The 22162-nt window shown below is 42.6% G+C and overlaps 1 protein-coding gene across 1 annotated transcript; it reads left to right on the forward strand.

Moving 5' to 3' along the window:
- Nucleotides 1-161: 161 nt before the first annotated feature.
- On the forward strand, nucleotides 162-20974 carry ppef2a (protein phosphatase with EF-hand domain 2a; the record flags this gene model as incomplete). Its single annotated transcript, XM_083783487.1, has 16 exons — nucleotides 162-207; nucleotides 3202-3261; nucleotides 5315-5442; nucleotides 5866-6129; nucleotides 6597-6711; nucleotides 7864-7910; nucleotides 8801-8967; nucleotides 11044-11080; nucleotides 11339-11488; nucleotides 12844-13224; nucleotides 14492-14677; nucleotides 15911-16053; nucleotides 16895-17001; nucleotides 17568-17737; nucleotides 18035-18122; nucleotides 19284-20974. The coding sequence occupies 16 exons, from the start codon at nucleotides 162-164 to the stop codon at nucleotides 19535-19537; spliced, it is 2343 nt and encodes a 780-aa protein (XP_083639613.1). The 3' UTR covers nucleotides 19538-20974.
- Nucleotides 20975-22162: the final 1188 nt, after the last annotated feature.

Genomic DNA, 22162 nt, shown 5'->3' on the forward strand with positions numbered 1-22162 from the left:
AATTGATCCTCCTGATCTCATAGCAGATTTTGACAAAATGAACAAATTCAAAATCGATTTTGTATGTGATGAACATAGTGATGTCAACTTGTCAAGTCATAGTCATATTTGAATTACACTAATTTTGTGTCAGTAGTTTTGCTTTGCTCTTTTTGTTAAAGATGGAGTGCCGTGATGATCGTGATCCCCTAAAATATGATCATGCAGGTACTATGATTATACTAGGACGTTTTTTTCCTTCAAAAAGGTATGGTGGAGGGCTAATGGGGATGTCACCAAAGTGGTATATTTTGAGTGGCCTTTTTGACCCTCACACTTGAGGGTCTATTAGAGTAATTAGACCGGTGCCCAGCTGTAGAGCACTCGGTAATGATGGAAGTTGGAGATCCATGCCCCACCCGGCTATGCACCCATCACCGTTCCACCCATCTGTCTGTGTCCCTTTTATGCCCATATATGGAGATTTCTGTATCTGTCTGTCTGTGTGCCTTTATGGAGTTCTGTGTCAGGCAAATATGAAGTGTTGTGATGTCAGAACAGACCCGCTCCATATAGGTTTTTGTGCTGGTTCTGGACAACCGGCTATCCGACGGACTCGACACCGGGCCCTGCACTCCCTGTGGGGGTGTGGAACGCATGTTGAAGTCCGTGGAGTGAATGGTTCTCGAGTTACGTGGATTACAGATTACAAACATACAGAGATGTGGCGCATTTACAGATAGATGCTAACTCCATAGACACATACAAAATTAAAAATTCACAGCACTCCATCTTTAACTATATAAATTGGAAATGATGTCAGTCATCATCACCAAGGTCAGCCCTCAAATCTAAATAATAATAATAAATAATAAAACTTTATTTGTATAGCACCTTTCATGACATGAAATGCAGCTCAAAGTGCTTTACAGAACAATGGAGAATAAAAGAAAAGCAAGGCAATGACATTAAAAAACAAGCAGTAATGCAGTACAGTGAGGACATGAAAAATAAAAAATATAAGATCAATTAAAGGCAATGTTGTAGAAGTGGGTCTTGAGCTGAGCTTTAAAAATGTCTACAGAGGCTGCCTGACGAAGGTACAGTGGGAGCTTGTTCCATGCCGACGGCCCGTAGAAGCAAAAAGCTGCTTCCCCGTATTTTTTAGTTGCCATTTTTTGGGGCAAAGCGAGCAGGCCGGCGGTGGAAGACCTTAGGGGGCGGTTTGGGACATATTTAGGCAGGCAGTCATATAGGTAGGAAGGTGCGAGACCATTGAGAGCTTTATAGACAAGTAAAATAATTTTAAAATCAATCCTAAAAACAACCGGAAGCCAGTGCAGCGATGCCAAAACTGGAGTAATATGTTCTCTCATCTTAGTTCTAGTTAAAACTCTGGCTGCTGCATTTTGGACAAGTTGTAATCTGTCAGTTGTTTTCTTAGGCAGTCCTGAGAAGAGGAGTCCTAAAGAGGATTTGGGAGGTTGACGACCTAAATAAAAACTTTACCGACAGTGAACGGAAAATGATTCTACGTATTAACCCAAAGATGTACCGTGAATTTGCAGTAGAACCAGATTAGTTCAATTCAAAATAATAGTCCATTGGATTCCGATAAGATTGTCCAGCAAGTAGGGCAGTAGGCACTCGACAGAGTGCAGTTCTAGTTATTATTATTGATAATAGTTTAAAAATAAAAGTGCATGCATGATTCAAGGTACTTATTGTTAGGTTAGGCATAGCCTAATGGCAGGCAATACTTTTGCATGGGGGGCCGGGGGCTTCTGACAGACAAAATTGAAACAAAAAAATGGGATACGCTTTCTTGAATTTGGCAACCCAGCTGAAAATATATTTTCTGTTTACTAAAGAGCTGGAGAGAGGGGAAAACCTCTGTTACTGAACAAACACTATAGCAATGACTATCAGAATATAGAGCTATATCCTTTTTAACAAAACACTTTTTGCTAAACAAAAAAAGATCCCTTACCCTACCTATAACTGTTAGATTTTCATGACATGCGGAAAACATGGGGCCTATAGTGGGCAGGATATAGCATCAGCAAAAATAAATGAAAAAGCACAAATAGAAAAAAGGGAGTGGGGAATCATACTGCAAAATCTAAGGTGACTTTGTTTAGGCCAAATTACATCTAAGGATTAGAATAGCTTAACATAGTACACAATATTCATTCTACAACATAATTATATGTCAATAATAGCCTTTGTTCCCGAATGTCAGTACTTTGGTTCCTTCAAGCCTACGGCCAGTAGAGGTGAACTATGATAGGTGTGAAGTGAACTCCAGTGGAATACATGAGGAAGGCCTTAGTTTATCGAAAACAAAAACACAACACTAACAATTTAGAAAATAAGCTGTAATCTAAAATAGGCTATTTGCTTGTCCTATGTCAATTGCTTATCCATAAAGACAAGTCTAGTCGCTTCAAGTCATTAGCCAAACTAATCCACTTGTGGCTCAGTGCCTGTGTTATGAGATCACACCAAGGACTAAAGACCAAACAGGCTTTAGTAGCATACACCACAGACCAAAAGAAGAAGCACACATGAAGCCTGCTAGTTCTGTCATTCAGACAACTAAACGTGACTGGTCGAAAGACCAGTCACTGGTGGAAGATGAAACAGAACAAATGCATCCTTGAGATGGAACGTTGACAGCCGAGAACTTGGGAACGTGTTGACTTGACAGATAAAGTGACCACGTAAGTACACTATAAATCTCATGGATGGTTCTTCTAGTTTCTGATTACGACAGTGTTTCCCTTTTCATATTTTTTTCCCCTGCGGAGATGTCTGTGTAAATAAGAACCTGACAAATGTCCTGGAACAGGAAAGAAAGGTGGTTCCATCTGATTACATTTGTTTTAAGTTTATCTACCAAATATAAATGCACTGACTTAATGGAACCATGAAGATCATGTTCCGTTTACATTCTTCGCTTAATATGGGCATTCAAAAATGACATAAAAAAACAAAATGCAAATAGTTAAATAGTTTAACCTTTGTAGAAATGACCGGATCTCCCTCTCCTGAAGGATTGAGGACAATCAGGGAGGTTATAGGAGTCAGCCGGCAGATAACAGGATTACGACTTCCGGCCTCCCGTTTTCCTCCTGTACAGGCTGCACTGACATTTTGCCTTGCCTGCAGCGCACGTCCACTGTTGTGCTGACGTGATGTATGTTTTTGTGCTTTGACCAGGAACAGCCATGGGATGTGGTGTCTCAAAATCCAAAGAGTTCTTCAAACAAGAAGAAAAAGGTAACATGGACATGGACACAGAGGCCAAAAACCTCATTCAGAGAGAGGTCTATTGAGTGGCATCTACATGAATTACAGAACATGCTTTTGTATAGCAGTAGTGGCTCAGAGCCTCTGCCTGACGACCAAAAGCGTATCTCCCCCAGCCAGGGGGACATTTCCCTTTAGGCTAGTGGTTAAGATGTTGACTCTCCATGCGGGAGACCCAGGTTTGATTCCTGGCCTGGCCGTTAAACTTTGTGAGAGCCCATCTCACGATCAGAAAGAGACATCTCCACATGACCTACTGTCCAGTATGTTTAGCCTATAACCTCTAACCAAAGGTATTTCTTGTTTCTCTTCTCTGCCCTGTTACATACATCATAGCTCCTGTCCCAGGTAAATGCTCAACACAATCCATCTTGATTGCCAAATATTTATTTACAGTGTTTGAGTGTGGGTTTCATTTAAGAATCTGTGGGCTTGTTTTTCTCCCATCATCTATCTGCTGCATTTAGCATTACCATGTAAGCCACACCTCCACACCTTGTTTGTGTTGTTGTTGTTGTTGTCTGTCATTGAGTAGCATGTAGTGTGTAGCAGAGCTCTAGATTGGCTAAAGGTATTAGGCTGCTAGCCAAGTTTGGGAAAGAGGACCTATTAGCTCTGTGCAAAATTGGAGTCCCGGGTTTCCTTAAGGTGTCAGGTGGCATACCCAATTCTTGTTCTGGGTCATTATCCCATAAGCCTAATGTCTCCGCTGTCCATAGGGAGATTCCCTCGTACGAGTTAGTGGTTAGGTTTAGTGTCCCTTCCGACGCAGAAGACCTAGGCTTGAATCTTGGATACACATTTCTGCGTCCGAAACGAAGCTATGGGAAACAGGAAATGGGCAATGGGCATGGCACCTTCGGGAAACCCTCGACTTCATGAACAGAGCCTATAGCCTGTGCCAGATCTACAGTATAGCTATAGGTCGTTCTTTCTCGTAGAAAAAAAAAATGTATAGATGAAATTAAATATTGTCTATCATAGAAAAAAAGCAATCATTAGTTTAGTGATGAAAAGCAAACGGGAACCCCTTTTGGTGTTTTAACTAAGCATTATGTTATACTTCATTATGTTATACTTTAGCTATTGAAAGATAGCAGATCTACAAGCTCATAGCGCACCACCGAGTGGCGCGCTATGAACTTGTAGGTCTGCCATTTTAGAAAATTCGTAAAAATGCGGCACACATCTTTGAATATAAATCAGGGGGGCAGTCAGCCAGATATTTCGTGAAGCCTCATTTGAAATCGGTAGTTCATAATAATGGCCTGTTGTGGCGCTGGACTGGACCCAAAAAGCCCCATAGCTCCATAGAGGCCCATGTATTTTGGCCCAACTTCACCTAGACTGTATTACCTTAATAAACATGGTCATGAATACTTTCTTCTTCCAGTCACTAGTTTAAAGTCTCATTTCTAATGTCATAATATTCTTTTTGGAAAATTATGGTCCCATTAATTAAAAAAATGACCATAAAGAAAAAAAACCATCGCGTATGTTCTGAGGGGCGTGGCTACCGTTACAGTCTATGATCGGGATTCCCCTCCCACTCGAGTCAAAATAAAAACCAACGGAGAAGAAGGGGGGGAAGTCCCGCCTCGTTGTCTGGGCAGCCAATGGCCAGCTGGTCCAAAACGGAGCCAGCCAATGGCCAGCTGGTACCAAACGGATCTAGAAAGATGGCGACTTACAGTGCAGGAATAACAGGCTTCATTTTACGTCCATGTTAGACCCGGCGAACGCTTTGTCCATATTTTTTACAGTCTATGATATAAATATATTCAAAGATGAGCGGACGTTTTTTTTATTTCAACGTCAGGCCTAAATGGGTTAAAATTATGAGTCATTTGACTCCTTTATGAATGACCAAATAGACCTGTTTGGTTTCATTTCTACACTCTGACTTAAATTGACACTCAGGGTTTGATAACAGGACATGGGCATACAGTAGCTCCATGTCGCTTGTAACTCTTGAGTTCCAGTGTGGTACTGTACGTGTACTGTACGTGCTCTTATGTTGCAGCTATAAAGGCCGCAGTGCTCATCCAGCGGTGGTACAGACAGTATGTAGCGCGCACAGAGGTGAGACGCAGGTACACCTGGCACATCTTCCAATCTATGGAGTACTCTGGCGAACAGTCGCAGATAAAGGTGAGAAAGGCCCGCACGCACGCACGCACGCACGCATGCACGCACGCACGCACGCACACAAAACACATACACACACACACAATCCACATTAGGTCTTCAATGATACTAGAACAGCAATTCCCAACCTCTGGGCCAGGGCCCGCTCGTATACAAGTGGGCCCCCAAATCATTGGCAAAAGACTTTAGTAACTATAGTATAGCCTTATTGACTGTCAATGTCATGCACCGAAAACAGCACACTGCGACGCGTTGTTAGCTTGTAGATCTGCTATTTTCGGCGCGATACACAGCCAAGTACTATAAAACTTGAGACTTCATAAGCCATGAGCTCAACAATCATCTCTATTCCTTTTTCATGCAGCTGTACAATTTCCTTGGCTACCTTATGGACAACTTCACATCGACTAGCAATGAACGTAAGAGTACCTTTCTCTTACCTTTTCTCTTATCTTTCATAATTTCGAGCCTACATTCGTACAGTGCCTCTCTGAAACCATTGTTGGCCTTCCAGGGAACCTGATCGGTCACATCTTCCGAGAGAACGAGGTTTGCCGGGACGCCGAATGGGAGAGGCACTTCGATTACAAGAACATAGAGGTTCCAGAGGTCTACTCGGGGCCTCACCTGGAATTTCCACTTACCGTGGATCAAGTGACGCAACTTGTTGATGCCTTCAGGAACAAGAGAGTAGGTGCACCTCAACACCTGCATGCTTCATGAGTTTATGAAATGTGTCGTGGGTGATAGTTTGGAATCATTGTGGCAACTACAATTTGAGTTGGTATACTTAGTACACAACAGGCCACAACAAAGTAACTGACAAGCAGGTTCTTTTCCACATCAGTGGAAAAGTATTATGGTTATAACATGACCATTAAATATCTGTCGCTCAATCCGATTTGCAATATTGGCTACTCTATTGTCCACTTTTCCACACACACTGGTGTCAAATTCGTTTAGTTTCATTTGATCTCTCATTGGCACAGAAATTATATCGATCAGGTCATTGGAAATTGTTTTTTCCTTTCTCACCATCAAACAAATTACGGTAAATGTTATCACATTTACTATACTCGATCAGTATGTACGACAGTACGACAAATGAGGACCAAACCCCAATGTTCTTGAGCCTAACCAAGCCTCTGTCCCAACAGCAGCTACACTCTCGCTACGTCCTCCAGCTTCTCCTAGAAACATGGAAGGTGCTTCGCATGATGCCAAATATCAGCCGGGTCTTCACCTGCAACACTAAGGAAATAACCATTTGTGGTGAGTTTAGAAGAAAATCGTATAACAGTTCTCAAAATGTCAGTGGTGCTCAAACCGCTTCATGTCAAGGACCAGCAGAAAAAATATGTATTTAGCTGCTGCATCTAAAAATATTTTGTTCCAGGGACCACCAGAAGCACAGATTTGAGTTACAAATGTTTGCTTTAAAATATATATACAAATGATTTGCACGAAACAGTTTTGCAAAACAAGCTCATAGAGCGGTACTTGGTGCCGTGCTATGATCTGCTATTTTTGACCGTACAACGTTGGTGGAAAGCCTGGTGACGGTGAGTGGTGACACGAGGTTAGTCCAACGGTAAAGTAAAAGCTGCTGACTTGCAAAAACGTTATTAACAACTGAGTACACACGTGCGCACTGTTTAAACTTCAAAAGTTAAAAATAACGTTTAAAGTGGTTAAAACTAAAGAGATAGGCTAATAGTTATAGTTACAGTGCTTGTTGACCAGCTCAGTGGCCTTGTTGCGAACGCAGTGAGCCACTTACTATGACAGCAAGGGCTGAATGTCTGTGTGTGTGTCTGTGTGTCTGTCTGTCTGTCCCGCTGTTACACCACCCGCCCGCCACCAGAGGGCGCAGCTGTAGCACACACACACACACACACACACACACAGGGCGCAGCTGTAGCACACACACACACACACACACACACACACACACACACACACACACACACAACCACACACACACGAGCTGCGTTCGCTTCCCGCGTTTGCGCGTCTTACTTGTGGTTAGAGTGTCCGCCCTGGGACTGGGAGGTCGGGGTTCAATCCCTGGCCAGGTCATACCAAAGACTCTGAAAATGGGACCCAGTGCCTCCCTGCTTGATGCTCAGCATCAAGGGTTGGATTGGGGGTAAGTCCCTGCAACATACTAGCATCATGTCCAGGTGTACTTGTACATCAAGCTGCCTCACACTACAGAAACAGGAGATTGGCAAGGCTACACAAAAAGCACTTACAGTGCACTTGCAGTGCTTGTGGTGTACACTTACAGTGCTTGTTGTTGGGCAGCCCTTACTAATACTGGGGAGTCATACTTTGAATAAAGCTTTGCTGGATTTGCTGGGTACATAATACTGTCTAGTTGTAGTTGTCTAATTTATTCATGACAGCTTAATTTCATTCTAGGGGACTTGCATGGGCAACTGGATGACTTGCTGTTGATATTCTACAAGGTAAATGTGTTGTAATCTTTTAATGTGGAACTTTATGAAATGCAAAGCACCTCCGCTGAATAATAGTTTTATGTATCTTTTATTTATTTATTACTACATTTTTTTGTGGCTTTCGCCTTCATTTTATATTTTTTATGGAGGGACAGACAGTAGGCTGACAGGAAATGGGGAGAGGGAAGACATGCAGTAAAGGCCGTCGGGATCGGGAGTCGAACCCGCGGCACACTGCCAGACTGGATTAGGTGCCTGGACCGCTGAGCCACGGCCCAGGCCTTATGTATCATTTGTAAGGCATACGGTTTTTGGTCAGCCCTAATGGAAATCATGAAAAATAGGAACAATAGGAATAAGCCTTCTTTTCTCAGATACAAAACAAATATTATTACAGTAAGACTATTTAGCAATAACATCCTATAATTGTTTCAAAGCCTTTGTAAATTGCCGCTCAGGTGGCGCAGGCTAGGGGTAAAGTTCCTGCCCATCACTGCAGAGTGGGCTCCATTTTTGTCACCACTAAAACCCCTTATCCCTAAACTTCTTTGCCTTTTTTTTTTTTTACTACTATGTTGAAAAACATTTTTGAATAGTTAACGTGGCCAGTCTACAAGCTCACAACGTGTCAATGTAGATTGGCTAGTTGAACTATTAAAAAATTGAGCCCTGCTATAGGTTTGAATCCTCCGTGGTGCCTTCATCTTGGCTGGCTGTCCATAGGAAGGCGATTATTACTGCCTGTGTTGTTGTATGTTGTTCAAACCACATGTTTAGTGGGGGTTTGTGGACTTGGAAGAACTGTTTCATTGCACGCATTTCATTCTCCTGGTGACACTCACTCCTCACTGTCAGATGACCGTTTCGGACCATTAATACGGCTGTGTTGTCATCTTCAGAATGGCATGCCATCCCTGGAGAAGCCGTATATATTTAACGGGGACTTTGTGGACAGAGGAAAAGACTCCATAGAGATCCTTCTCATTCTCTTCTCGTTCCTGATACTGTATCCTCGCGATGTTCAACTCAACCGAGGAAACCATGAGGACCATATGGTCAACCTGAGGTAAGATGGCCGTTACAGCCCATACAGATCGAAGCATTTCAAAACAGCATATAAACCACTTAAAGCGGCATCCCATTACCTTTTAGAGTATAAAACATTTTGACCAAGCTGTATGATACAACTGCATTGTCTGCATTTGGTTAGCCTGCCCCAGCGTGTGTAATTTCTGGTCTAGAGCGGCGGGTCTAGAGGGGCGGATTCAAATTTGCCAGCAAAAACAGCAGGTGGATCCTATATTGGTTCACCAATCGGTGCGCCCGCCCCTCTCCTCAACAACCCCCGATATTGCAGAGAACACTGATTTGGAACGACGCCCCTCTGCAATGTTAGGCCTATTGGTTAACGAAATACAAGATTCACTGTCACTCCTATGCCACTTTTTCTGTCTCGTTTGTCCAGGCTTTTTTTTTAAGCGATCCCCGAGGCTAGGTTGACCTATCTTCTATTGAGAAATGTATATCCTCCTGTGGCTAGGCAGGACCACTATGGGTTTGTAATTGCATAAAGCTCACAAGCACGATATACCTGCCCAAACGGGCTTTCTGCTTAGCAGAGAATTTGGTCTGAAACGAAATGGTACGGATTGCAGCTTTAAGACAGATTTATGGCTTTGTTATATGACGATGCTGTAGTGTACAGTGACAATAGCCGATCTACAAGTTCACAGCGCTTATAGATCAGCTATTTTTGAAAAAGGTCTATAATGCCTATAATGACAGAGTCGAATTGATGAAATGCCCTGGACCTCTTTGTGCAGTTACCGTTTATGCTATCTCACTGGCACTGCACAAATAAGAAAACATTCATGTCACGGTGGCAGAATGACTGAACCCAAAATGCAGAGGCAAAACAAGGCAGCAAGGCAAGCACAGGCAAACTCAGGGAAGCCAAAGGCCAAACATTTCAAAAAGTACAAAGCAAAATCCAAAAAGGCAAGGCAAAACACAGGAAGTCCAAAAAAATACAAAACCTTACAGAACGAGATATTCCAGGTACAGGAGAATCAAGGAGAATCAATCCAAGTAGAGCACAGGACAATGGCTTATGTTCTGACGGTGTGGCATGAGTCCAGTTTTATAGTGAACAGGTTGATTGTGGAAGTGTTCACAGGTTTGTATTGTGGGCATGGCTGGGCTGGGGATGGAGTGGGAACAGGTGTGTGACAATGGCTGCGGTTACATGAGGGCTTTTTCATTCAGAATGAAAACTTCAGAATTAATTAATTCAGAAGTACGTTTTTTGCTGCGTGTTTACATTGGAAATGGTCATTCCGAATGAGTGTTTACATGGACAATACTTTTAAATCCCATTATTTCATTCCACATCAGGTTTGGGGCTGGGAAGGCTTCTGATTGGATAGGGGGCGGGGCGGATATGTTTACGTCCAGTGGTGGAAAGTAAATAAGTACATTTACTTTAGTACTCTACTAAAGTAAAAAATTGAGGTATTTCTACTTTACTTGAGTATTTCCAATTTCCAATACTTTTACTTCTACTCCACTACATTTCAGGTAAAACAAAACAATAATAATAATAATAATAATAATAATAAAACACTTTTATGCCATATTACTTTATATTTGATGTATCCTGTAGCCTATGAGAGGTTGCTCTCAGAGATGTGAAATTAGACATGTCTAGTTTCTTATAATTAATCGCAAAACAAGAGCATAATATGGCCATACCAATTACATGGAAACAAGCATGGACAGAAAGACCAGAATGAACTTAAATCCCAATGAGTGTTTACATGAGTCCATAATTGTTTCAATAGGATTTAAAATTGGAATAAACCGGTCAGTTACATCAGATCTAAGTTTAAATCAGATTGGCCATTTTCATTTCCGATTTAAGTTTTTGTAGGTGTTTACATGACAACTTTTAATAGGATTTAACTTTTATTCTGAATGAAAAGGGGTTTTAACTGTCCATGTAAACGTAGCCAATGACTCAGAGTAGGAATGGCGAGTGGGAGTGGCTGACAGGGAGACATGGTCTGTAGACCATGACACATTCATATTCTTTCCATTTCAGTCGAGTCATTCCATTTCTTCCCTTTCATGTACTCTGATTTAGGTATGGCTTCACTAAGGAGGTGTTGACTAAATACAGGGTAAGTTTATATCACATGGATTTGTAACCAGAAATACTTTGACATATCCCTTTTACTTTGTTTACCATTTAGATTTAGGTCCTTATCCTCATGCAGTGGCAAACTCTATCCTCGATATCAACATAGGAATCACAAACTATAAACTGCAGGAGTCAACATCGCCTAAACACCCTCAACTGCAATTCATAGCTTCTTTAATAAATAAACTCTCTCTTTCTCTCTCTCTCTCTCTCTCTCTCTCTCTCTCTCTCTCTGCAGATGCATGGCAAACGTATCTTGAAGTTGTTGCAGAAGATCTTCAGCTGGTTGCCCTTAGCGACAACCATTGACCAAAAGGTGGTGGTTCTTCATGGAGGAATTTCAGACACCACAGACCTCAATGTCATCGCTAGAGTGGACAGACACAAAGTAAGGACCCTTACTGTAGGAGCCAAAATATACATTTTGTTTGTTTATTCTATTTGTTTATTTTTTTCCCACGCTTGGGTTTTCGATGTGCCACAGCCCTTACCTGGTTGATGAGCTCCTGCTGTGTGTCTGCTAATCATTGTACTTATGTCAGCTGTGTGTCTGGGCAGTGGCATTCAGTGAGAGAATGGGGGTGAGCTCTAGGCTCAATATTTTCTGTTGACCGTTTATCCTTTGATCGTTTATACCAACAGAGTACGTTTTCATTTATCAACATTTTCAGTACATTCTTGGACTTTGTTTATTTGTCAATAAATCTAAAACTACAATAAGAACCTTTCTGGATTTGATTGGAAACGCGTCATACAGTTCCTGCCGACAGCTCAGCCTCATAGCACTACTACTATTTGATTTGATGGGAAGAAGTAGTCGCTACAACACTTACATTTAGACCACAGACCTCAATGTCATCGCTAGAGTGGACAGACACAAAGTAAGGACCCTTACATTTACACCACAGACCTCAATGTCATCGCTAGAGTGGACAGACACAAAGTAAGGACCCTTACATTTACACCACAGACCTCAATGTCATCGCTAGAGTGGACAGACACAAAGTAAGGACCCTTACATTTAGACCACAGACCTCAATGTCATCGCTAGAGTGGACAGACACAAAGTAAGGACCCTTACATTTAGACCACAGACCTCAATGTCATCGCTAGAGTGGACAGACACAAAGTAAGGACCCTTACATAGATATTGAAAAGAGAGATGGCAAATGCACATCCAAAGAATTACGTCTGCACGCAGGTTTTCAAATGTTCTATAATCTGTTTGTTTTAATCATACAGTGAAGTGAAACAGATCTGACTATATTGATTTACTGTATAATGGCGAAGGAATATATATATCTCCTATTATTTCGAACAATAATAACAATAAGCGTCACCAATCAGCCAAAAAAGGCTATAAAATAAAGCATCAGTCTCTTGACATTTTAAAGGAAATGTTTTCAAACAGCAGCCAACAAATCCTAAGTAATCCTGAGTAATATGCAATATGTGCTCTTTTTCTTTTACAAAGTAATATGGTATAATAGTAATACCTTATACACTACTCGTATAGTGTATACAGGGTAAAGTAATAATATTACAGTAATATATTACTAGCCCTATTTTATACCTCATTGTATGACAGTGTTGCACGGCCGACGAAGATACTCACAATGTGTGGCATCATGAAATTGTTTGAATATTTTTAGTTTAGGAAATCTTAATAAAACAGGTGTGGAAGTGGTTTAAGGTGTGAGATAATAAACAAACGTCCTGCCCTCTCCTGTTCTCACCTGCCAGTACGTCTCCTGTCTGAGGCCTCCGAAGAAGCGGAACCAGAGCTTGGCCGGCATCTCTGTGGACTCCGACAGCACAGACGGCGCCGTGGACGTGGGGTCTGCCAAAAAGATGCTAGCCCGGCAGTCGTCCCTCAACACCAACACCAACGCCAAATCCATGGGAGGACACCGCGACAGCTTCCATAACCGATCACTCCAGGACTTGTCCCCGCGCGTGCAAAAGCTGAATGTGGAGGACGAACTTGAGGTTCGACGGCGGCAGGCCGGCCTTCACACGCCCGGTTTCAGCCAGTCGCAGGAGCAGCTCAACGCCTCCCTCTCCGCTGACTCGTGCCTAGAGTCCACGGATGTATGTGACAGCGTCACGGACGAGTGGAAACAGGTGACTGGATATACTTTTTAATAAAACAGAACAAAACAAAAGACATTGCTGCAGGGCGCAGGCTATACTGAGCCATTATCATTCCATTAACATCGTTACTAGGGGTGTAACGATACAGTAACTGCATCAGAAAATAAATCAATCGATATTTCAACAATAGAAGTATATCGATATGTAAATAGCATAATATCGTATCGTTTGACTTTGTATCGTATTGTTTTGCAATGCAAATAATCAGCATCAAATCGTTTTGCAATGCAAATAATCGATTGTATCGACACTAAGTGCGTTGTATTTAACAATTTTAAGAGGAAAAAGAAAAAGAGGGTTTTAATTACTTTCCATTAAATATCGCTACACTTGGTCTATCGATAAATGTGTATATTCTGTATTGCAGTCAGAACTGCAGCATCACTCCCAATATTCCGCCGTAGTCTGAAAACCCACCTTTTCAGACTCCATCATGGCCCATAGCACTTACCCCACCCCCTTAGATAGCATTTCTGTAGACTTAGATAGCATTTGATACAGACTTATAGCATGTTATGTAGACAGCACTATAATTGCATTGTATGTAGTCATAGCACGTCCTAGTACATATGTATAGCATAGTAGTATATATGTATATAGTTTATATGTATAGTTTCATTATATAGATATTCCACTGTTACTTTCTTAGCTTACGCATGTTTCATGATAAATGTTTTTATGTGATGTATTCCCATGCTTTTTTGTTCTTGCTTAATGTAAGTCGCTCTGGATTAAGAGCGTCTGCTAAATTGTAAATTGTAAATTGTATATTCACGTTTCACAAAGGTTTGATCTCTTTGCTAAATAGCTGCTGTATCGATTTTAAATCATTGAATCTTCCATGTATCGTATCGTCAACCCTGTATCGTGATGCGTATCGTATCGCTGTTAAAATGTATTGTTATTTGTTACACCCCTACTTGTTACAGAAAAACAGCTGAAACCTCCAGTTTCAAGCCTCTGTGCCATTCACAGACACTTCGGTCCACCAATTTCAATTTAATCACTTAAACCCTATATATTTCATTGAACAGAGTTCCCCAGGGCTCTACACTAGACCTGCTTCTTCTTCATGAAATCGACTCACCAAAAGTAGCAAGATCACAATGTGTCGCAGTCTCGCAGAGTAGGTTGTTCGGTTCCCAGAATAGGGGTTCGGTTTGTGTCCAGCTGGTACAGCATACTGTAACTCCAATGGATCCTCATCCATGACGTCATCCTGCATGTGTGCCACCAGATCCTGGACGTGCTGTGGAGCGACCCCATGAGCCAGGACGGCTGCGTTCCCAACGAGGTGAGGGGCGGCGGCTGCTACTGGGGCCCCGACGTCACCGAGGCCTTCCTCAACAGACACAACCTCCAGTTCATCATCCGCTCCCACGAGTGTAAGCAGGAGGGCTATGAGTTCTGCCACAACCGCAAGGTGAGCAAAGAGAGAGAGAGAGAGAGGGGGGGGGGGTAAATAATTCTGCACGGGGGGGGGGGGGGGGCACAGTTGGTAGTGCTGTCGCCTCACAGCTAGAAGGTCCTGGGTTCGATTCCCGCTCGGGACGCTGTGGGCGCTGGCGGCGTGTTTCCTCCTCGGCGTCATCAGTGCCCATACCCGAAGGCGGGGTTGGCGAAAGGGCCTTTCTGTGTGGAGTTTGCATGTTCTCCCCATGTCCCCTAGGGTAGGTACCCTCACAAAAAACATGCAGTAATCCTGGTCACTAAACTGCCTCCCCCTGGCCAGCCGGGGCGCCTGATGGAGGGGAAAGGAACTGGTTGGAATAACGTGTCCCTTCCACAACCAGGGAAACTCCCCCCTGTCAGGTGTAAAGGAGCAACTTGGACACTCAGGCATGAAGGAAGCATGAGTTCAAGTCCGTTGCTCTCCCCTTGTCCCCCATATATGGGGACTAGGTTGGTGGAGGGTGTGTAGAGCCCAGGATCACATTAGATGATTGACACAGGGGTGAAAAATGGGTTACAAAATCGTGGGATAAAAGATATAAAAATAAAATAAAATAAAAAAATCTGCCCTGACATTTGGCCCAGATCGGGATGGCAACCGCAGTTCTGGAGCTAGGGAGTCAGGGCCGCTGTGTTTGGAAACAAGCTTGCTCTCCCCTTCCTTTGCCAGTCTTGGGTTTGCATGGATGTTGCCCTGTGATGCTTTGTGAGTTTGTAGATCTGCTATTTTTGGTCCGGTAGGACATCTGTGCCTCGCTATAAATCAGGGATTATATCTTGTGTCTGAATGAAAGTACGTTCTGCGATGTGGACAGGAATCTGTGATGGGATGATGTGGGTCCTGTTCATGTAGGATGATGGTGGAAGTGGCAATAGAAGAAAATAATTTCCAGTGGTGTACACGTGTAAAGTACTTCATTAGAGTATACTTAAGTAGTCTTTGTATCTATACTTTATTTGCGTTTTTACTCTTACAGTAGATTTAGTGTGAACTACTACAAATTATTAGTGGCAAATTTCTTACTCAAAGGTATGGTTTTAAAGTACTTCATCCACCCCTGTTGATATCCATGACTGATTGGTATATAATGTGTAACCATTTAATAGCCACAAAAGAGAATGACGTGTCTGGTCTGGGTCTGTAAACTATTTGGTCCTAAATGCGCTCTGTGTTTTTTTTTTTTTCCTGCTTCTTTTCTTTTAGGTCATTACCTTGTTTTCTGCATCCAACTACTATGAAGAGGGGAGTAACAGGGGGGCCTACATCAGAATTGGGCCAGACCTTTTGCCACATGTGGTCCAGTACCAGGCCAGCAGTATGACCAGAGAGCTCACTGTCAGACGAAGGTAAACTAGAACCACACTTTTTAATTATCATTATAATATTTTTGTTATACTTTATTAGATTAGAACTGTAAACAGCACGGAACACCCCTGAGGGAAATGGATATCACAAACTCCTGGGGAGTTGTTTCCATTGTGGTCCTATGGCTTTAATGCCTACTTTATACTGATACTCTGTCCTTGACTAACCTCGCCTCACCAGGCTTTCCACCTCGGAGGAAAGCCTGGTCTCTGTTCCAAAAGTGCCGTGTGAACCGGTCTGGAGCGGATGACATCGTTACGTCGTGTTGTAGTATTGTTTTGTAGTCATCAGGCAGGAACACTCAAACGGAACTTCCTTTTCCCTCAAACCGGAAGAATAACAATAAAAGCTCTCGTAGCCTGTAGCTTTTATTGAGAAAAATCAGTTTGAAGGAAAAGGAAGTTCCGGAAGATTGATGACTACAAAACAATACTACAATACTACTAGCGATATCATCCGCTCCCGACTGGTTCATAAACCCGAAATGGAATGGTGCCCAGTCTAGTCCTTGACATGCAAATGTTTGAGAACTGGTTTAAACAATAGGAAAAAAATGGAAGCAAGCCCAAATAACTATACACTTTAGAAACAAGCCCCCCCCCCCCACACACACAGCAACACTGAGCATGACCTATAGTCAACAAATGACGGGTTAATCCTAGTGACGCACAGGTAGAGAGCAAAGACAACAATGTACTGCCTCAGAGAAACTAGGCAAACATCAATAGCATCTGTCTAAACAACATGCTATCTAAATGGTCTGGAAAAAAACAAATCAAAATAACACAAACATGTGAATATGTGGTTTGATCTTTTCTACAGCCAGGGGCGTACGGAGCACTCGGCCCTCACGGTCCTGCGGGAGCAGCTGTTTGCGCACAAGTCCGACCTCATGGGTGCCTTCCAGAACTCGGACAAAGAGAACACAGGTGTGTCGTGTCGTGTGAATTTCACCTTCAAATTCAGTCTCCGGAAGATCACGTTTTACTTTGTTTTATGTCTCAGCCATACCACCCTACTTATATTTACGATTTTACGTCTAGGGAGGAAGTAATGTGAGCGCTCTCTCAATAGTAGATCTACAGAAACTGTTTCATGTTAAACTCAAGTTCCTTAATTAAGCGCTTAACCAACCACTAACCAATTAACTAAACAATTAAACCCCGGCGTCCTTATTTTGGGCAACCGTTCCAAAATGGACTGAACGTCGCCACATTTATTGTGCACCAAGTACCTTCACTATTTGTTTGCCCACATACAGTACAGTAGGTTTTATACTTTCTGAAATATTTCACTTACATTTTTATAATGGAAGCCATGGGACTCTGATCAGGCTGACATCTTTCCCTAAACTTGGAGTCATACATCATAGATACAGTACGCTTAATAGACAACAGACGGCATAGACGACTGATGCCATTTTTGTCCAAAGTGCCCTCAATTCCAGCCCCTGCCTCTCTAACACTCTCTGCACGTCCCTTTCGCTGCACATTAGGCCTTGTGTCTCTGACCGACTGGGCGTCTGCGGTGGAGAGTGTGATGCACCTGGGTCTGCCCTGGAGAATGCTGCGCACTCAGCTGGTCACCACCTGCAAGACCAGCGACGGCATGCTGAACTACAACCAGTGGTTCGATGAACTGTCTATCAGAGAGCCAAGCACAGATGTAATGACAATAACAATACCTAATAACTGCGCACATAGTTACTGGATATTGTTATGATAAAAATGTTGTCGTATAGAAAATAGAAAATTCTAAAATTGCTGATACAAGCTCAACAATGATGATGTGATGTGACTCGTTGTGAATATGATATTGTAGCTAATTTTCAAATACAGTATACACATATCGTATATGTAGATTTCATGCAGATACATTGTTAAAGAAAATCTTTGAAAAGGTTTTGGTGGTTAAAATCCTCTTTGTTCCGTCTGGTGATGTTCCCTATGTTGTGTCATTCAGCACATTGAAAACAGTTTGCTGGAGACCCTGTACAAGCACCGCTCCACCCTGGAGACCATATTCAGAGTAGTGGACAAGGACAACTCAGGTAAGAAAACAACATATTACCAAAAACACATCAAAGGAATAGTACAGTACAATTTATCTTGTTTTGTAGATACCAGCTAGTTTCTCAAGCAGACAAGACAATCTTTGTATGCTACAGGGAATCTGTTACTTTCTGTAAAAATTGGCACAGAAAGCACTAAAGCAGTAATTTGTTTGTCATTACCATTCTCAAAAATATACTTTATATTGCCAAGCAGCAAGCTAAACTGCAAAGGAGGGAGGGAGGGAGGCAGGACATCTGCTTTATTTTCTATTTTCTACACAGCGCTTCCGGTTTCAGCGCTTCAAATGGTACTGTACACCACTGTAAACCAAAATTCTGTGAGCCAACAAGTCTGGCTTGAGAGACTGGATACCAGCTAGCTGATTCCCTTTGTGTCCATTTGTATCGCTAAAGCTTCCAGTGGACATGTCTCAATAACTACCGTACACATGAGACAAATTGTTGTGGATGGTGTTTCTAAATGTGCACTACCATTTGAAAGGCGTATCGGACACTTTGACTTAGGATGTGCAAACTAAACTAAACGATTCCTTTATAAAAAGCCATTCTTCTCTGGTAAACAACCTTGCGAGGCTGCTAATTGAGAGATGAGCCTCACATACGTATGTAAACTTGCCGTTTGTCTGCTGTGCAAATGGAGCTCATGCTGCAGTTAATCCACCTGTAAGCATGCCAGGTGGTGGCTTGCTGACTCTGCCCAGAGATAAGAGAGAGATTAACCCACTGATCTACTAAGCCCCCCACCTTTCCTCCCATCCCTCCTCCACAGTCTAGCTTCCCTTTCTTTTATCACTTTATTGTTGCTGTCAGGAGGAAACCTTTCACGTCCAAAACTATTACTTTTCAGGAAACCCGTGTCGCAGTGGATCCAATGTAGTTGGATCCAAAAACCCGGTTATTATCAATCCTGCATCGTTTTCCTTTTCTCTCCTGCAACAAGGTTTCTGTCTGACAGTGACAAATTGTGCACCCACCTCACTTCTCATTATTTTCACTTCACCGACCCTCCTGTCTTTTCTATGCATCCTCAACCCCATCCCCAACATCCTTTAATCTCTCCCTCTGCCAATGCTTTATCACCATGGAGGTTGCATTGCTTCCTATAACTTTTTCTCGTCTCCCCCGCCTTGACCAAAGGCTTTATCAGCATGGAGGACTTCCGGCAGACGTGGAAGCTGCTGAGCGTCTACCTGAAGATGGAGATCACGGACAAGGCCATCTCGGATCTGGCCGTCTCCATCGACAGCAACCACGACGGCAGGATCGACATAGACGAGTTCATGGAGGCGTTCCGCCTCACGGACAAGAAGAGCCGCATGGAGCGCGGCCGCAGCATGTTCATGGGCACCGCCCCCGACCTGACCCTGCTGGAGGGGGATCCCAACATATGACTTGTTCATGGGCACCGCCCCCGACCTGACCCTGCTGGAGGGGGATCCCAACATATGACTTGTTCATGGGCACCGCCCCCGACCTGACCCTGCTGGAGGGGGATCCCAACATATGACTTGTTCATGGGCACCGCCCCCGACCTGACCCTGCTGGAGGGGGATCCCAACATATGACTTGTTCATGGGCACCGCCCCCGACCTGACCCTGCTGGAGGGGGATCCCAACATATGACTTGTTCATGGGCACCGCCCCCGACCTGACCCTGCTGGAGGGGGATCCCAACATATGACTTGTTCATGGGCACCGCCCCCGACCTGACCCTGCTGGAGGGGGATCCCAACATATGACTTGTTCATGGGCACCGCCCCCGACCTGACCCTGCTGGAGGGGGATCCCAACATATGACTTGTTCATGGGCACCGCCCCCGACCTGACCCTGCTGGAGGGGGATCCCAACATATGACTTGAGTGACGCCACAATGCCGCGTGGACAACCAGGAACGTAATCCCGCTCATCGGCTAGATTACGGAGGAGGGAGAGCGCTGCCAAATTGAAGTAGCCGAGGCAAGCCGCTTGAGTGACGCACATTCAGATGTAGACGCACGCCGCTGCCTGACTGCAGAGCAGATTGGATGGGATTATGAAAGATCAGAGTTCACCCGGGTTTGGAAAGAGAGTACTCGGTTTGCACCGGTGGTGGAAAGTAACTAAGTACATTCACTCAAGTACTGTGCTTAAGTATAATTTTGTGGAACAGTACTTTTACTTTACTTGAGTATTAATTTTTGGCAAATATTTTACTTTTTACTCCACTGCAATTATTTGACAACTTCAGTTACAAGTTACATTGTTATTAGAAAACATTCATTAATCAATTAGGCCCCACTTTATACTTTTCAACAATAGATCTAATTCTAAACTCACAACGTGTTGTAACAGGGTTGGCAAGTTTCGGCTATTTTGAAAAGGGTTGACCAATTTTGAAAGATTTTGAAAAACATTGTTAAGTCATTCATAATGACTACTTTATGCCATTGCTTAAGTACAGAGTATTTCTACATTGCGGTATGTATGCTACTTTTAATTTCTGTGAGTGAAAATACGAGTAGTTCTTCCAAATTCCAATACTGGTTGACACTGGTTGGCAATAAACATGTATGTTCTTAGGGAAATTAAGAACCTTTTCACTGAGAGACATTTAGAAACTGTTAACAGTTTTTCTAGGAAGGTAGAATTACTCTTGAAACTGCCACACTTGTTTATATTTTGGTGTACAAACTACAAGTGAACTGATTGTAAATGTTGATTGTGCCTTAGTTTTTGGGATGGTCATTCTCAGATCTCATACTAATGCTCCTGTAAATACAGTATATGACTCAGCCTATAGTCAAGCCAGACCGCTAATATCAATTTATATTTGCTCGTTGAATATATATTACGGTAGGCTATAGTATTGGTGTACTAGAATCCGATATGTCCTCCCCAAAAATGTAATAAAATTGAAGCATAATGAGGAGAACAGAACTGTAAAGGATTTTGTCATACTTGATGAATCATGCATTCATCATCTTGATGAGAGAGAGAAAAGAAAGCCTGTTGTGATTATAAGTATAATTGTAAGGATGTCAGACCCTGTCACATGTTTATGTTTATTTATTTGATATGGACATAACAATCACATTGCTCATTGCACAATTGTACAACTTGTAGATGCATCGTTTACAGTGTGTTAGCATGAGTGCTAGTTTTCACCACTTGTCCATAGGAGACTTTTCTGAAAATACAAAGTTAAAAGAACACCCAATCTAAAAATAAGTACATTCAATAAAAAGTACATTCAAGTGAAATTTACAGCAAGGTTACAGTACATTACATAACCTCCAGTACAAAAGTAAACAATCATTCTCGTAACCAGTCAGGAGCTATACATGTGAGAACAGTTGATCTGATTTCAACCATAGTTTGAGACCTCTATAGAACACATTACCATCCGTCTCTAGTTTTAAGACCGTAGGCAAGGAGTTCCATAAGTTAGCTCCCTTTACTGAAAAGGCAGACTGTCCGAATGTGTTGTTACACCTGGGGACAACACAGTTACCACTTGTTGAGGCGCGAGTGGTTGCTCTACCAGAGCTCGGAAGTCTAACTATCAGTCCAGAGAACAAAGGTGAGACATGACCCTGTAAACACTTAAAAAACAATTTGATAGTAGAAAAAAATAAATAAATAAAAAATGTAAAAAGGTTGTGTTTTTTTAGAACACCACAAATGTGCCATCTCATTGGTTTTTGATCCATGATTTTTATAGCCTGTTTGTATATTGATGTTATTGGTTTTAAGACAGTTTGAGAGGATTGTGACCATGTTGTGATGCTGTATGATAGGTGTGAGAAAATCATAGCATGCATATACAGCTGTGCAGTTTTGGCTGATAGGTCCCTTCTAATATGACGAAAACAATTTAGATTTGGTTTGACCTTCTTGCATATATGCTTTACCTGTTTTTCAAATTTTAAGTTTTTATCCAAGATTATTCCTAAATATTTTACTTCACCCATTTCCATAAGAGTTTCATTTTTTATGCGTACCTCAAAGGTATCAGCAGCAGGCCTGCTGCGGATGG

Source organism: Protomyctophum parallelum (assembly GCF_964188405.1).
Source record: "Protomyctophum parallelum genome assembly, chromosome: 15".
Lineage (NCBI taxonomy): Eukaryota > Metazoa > Chordata > Actinopteri > Myctophiformes > Myctophidae > Protomyctophum > Protomyctophum parallelum.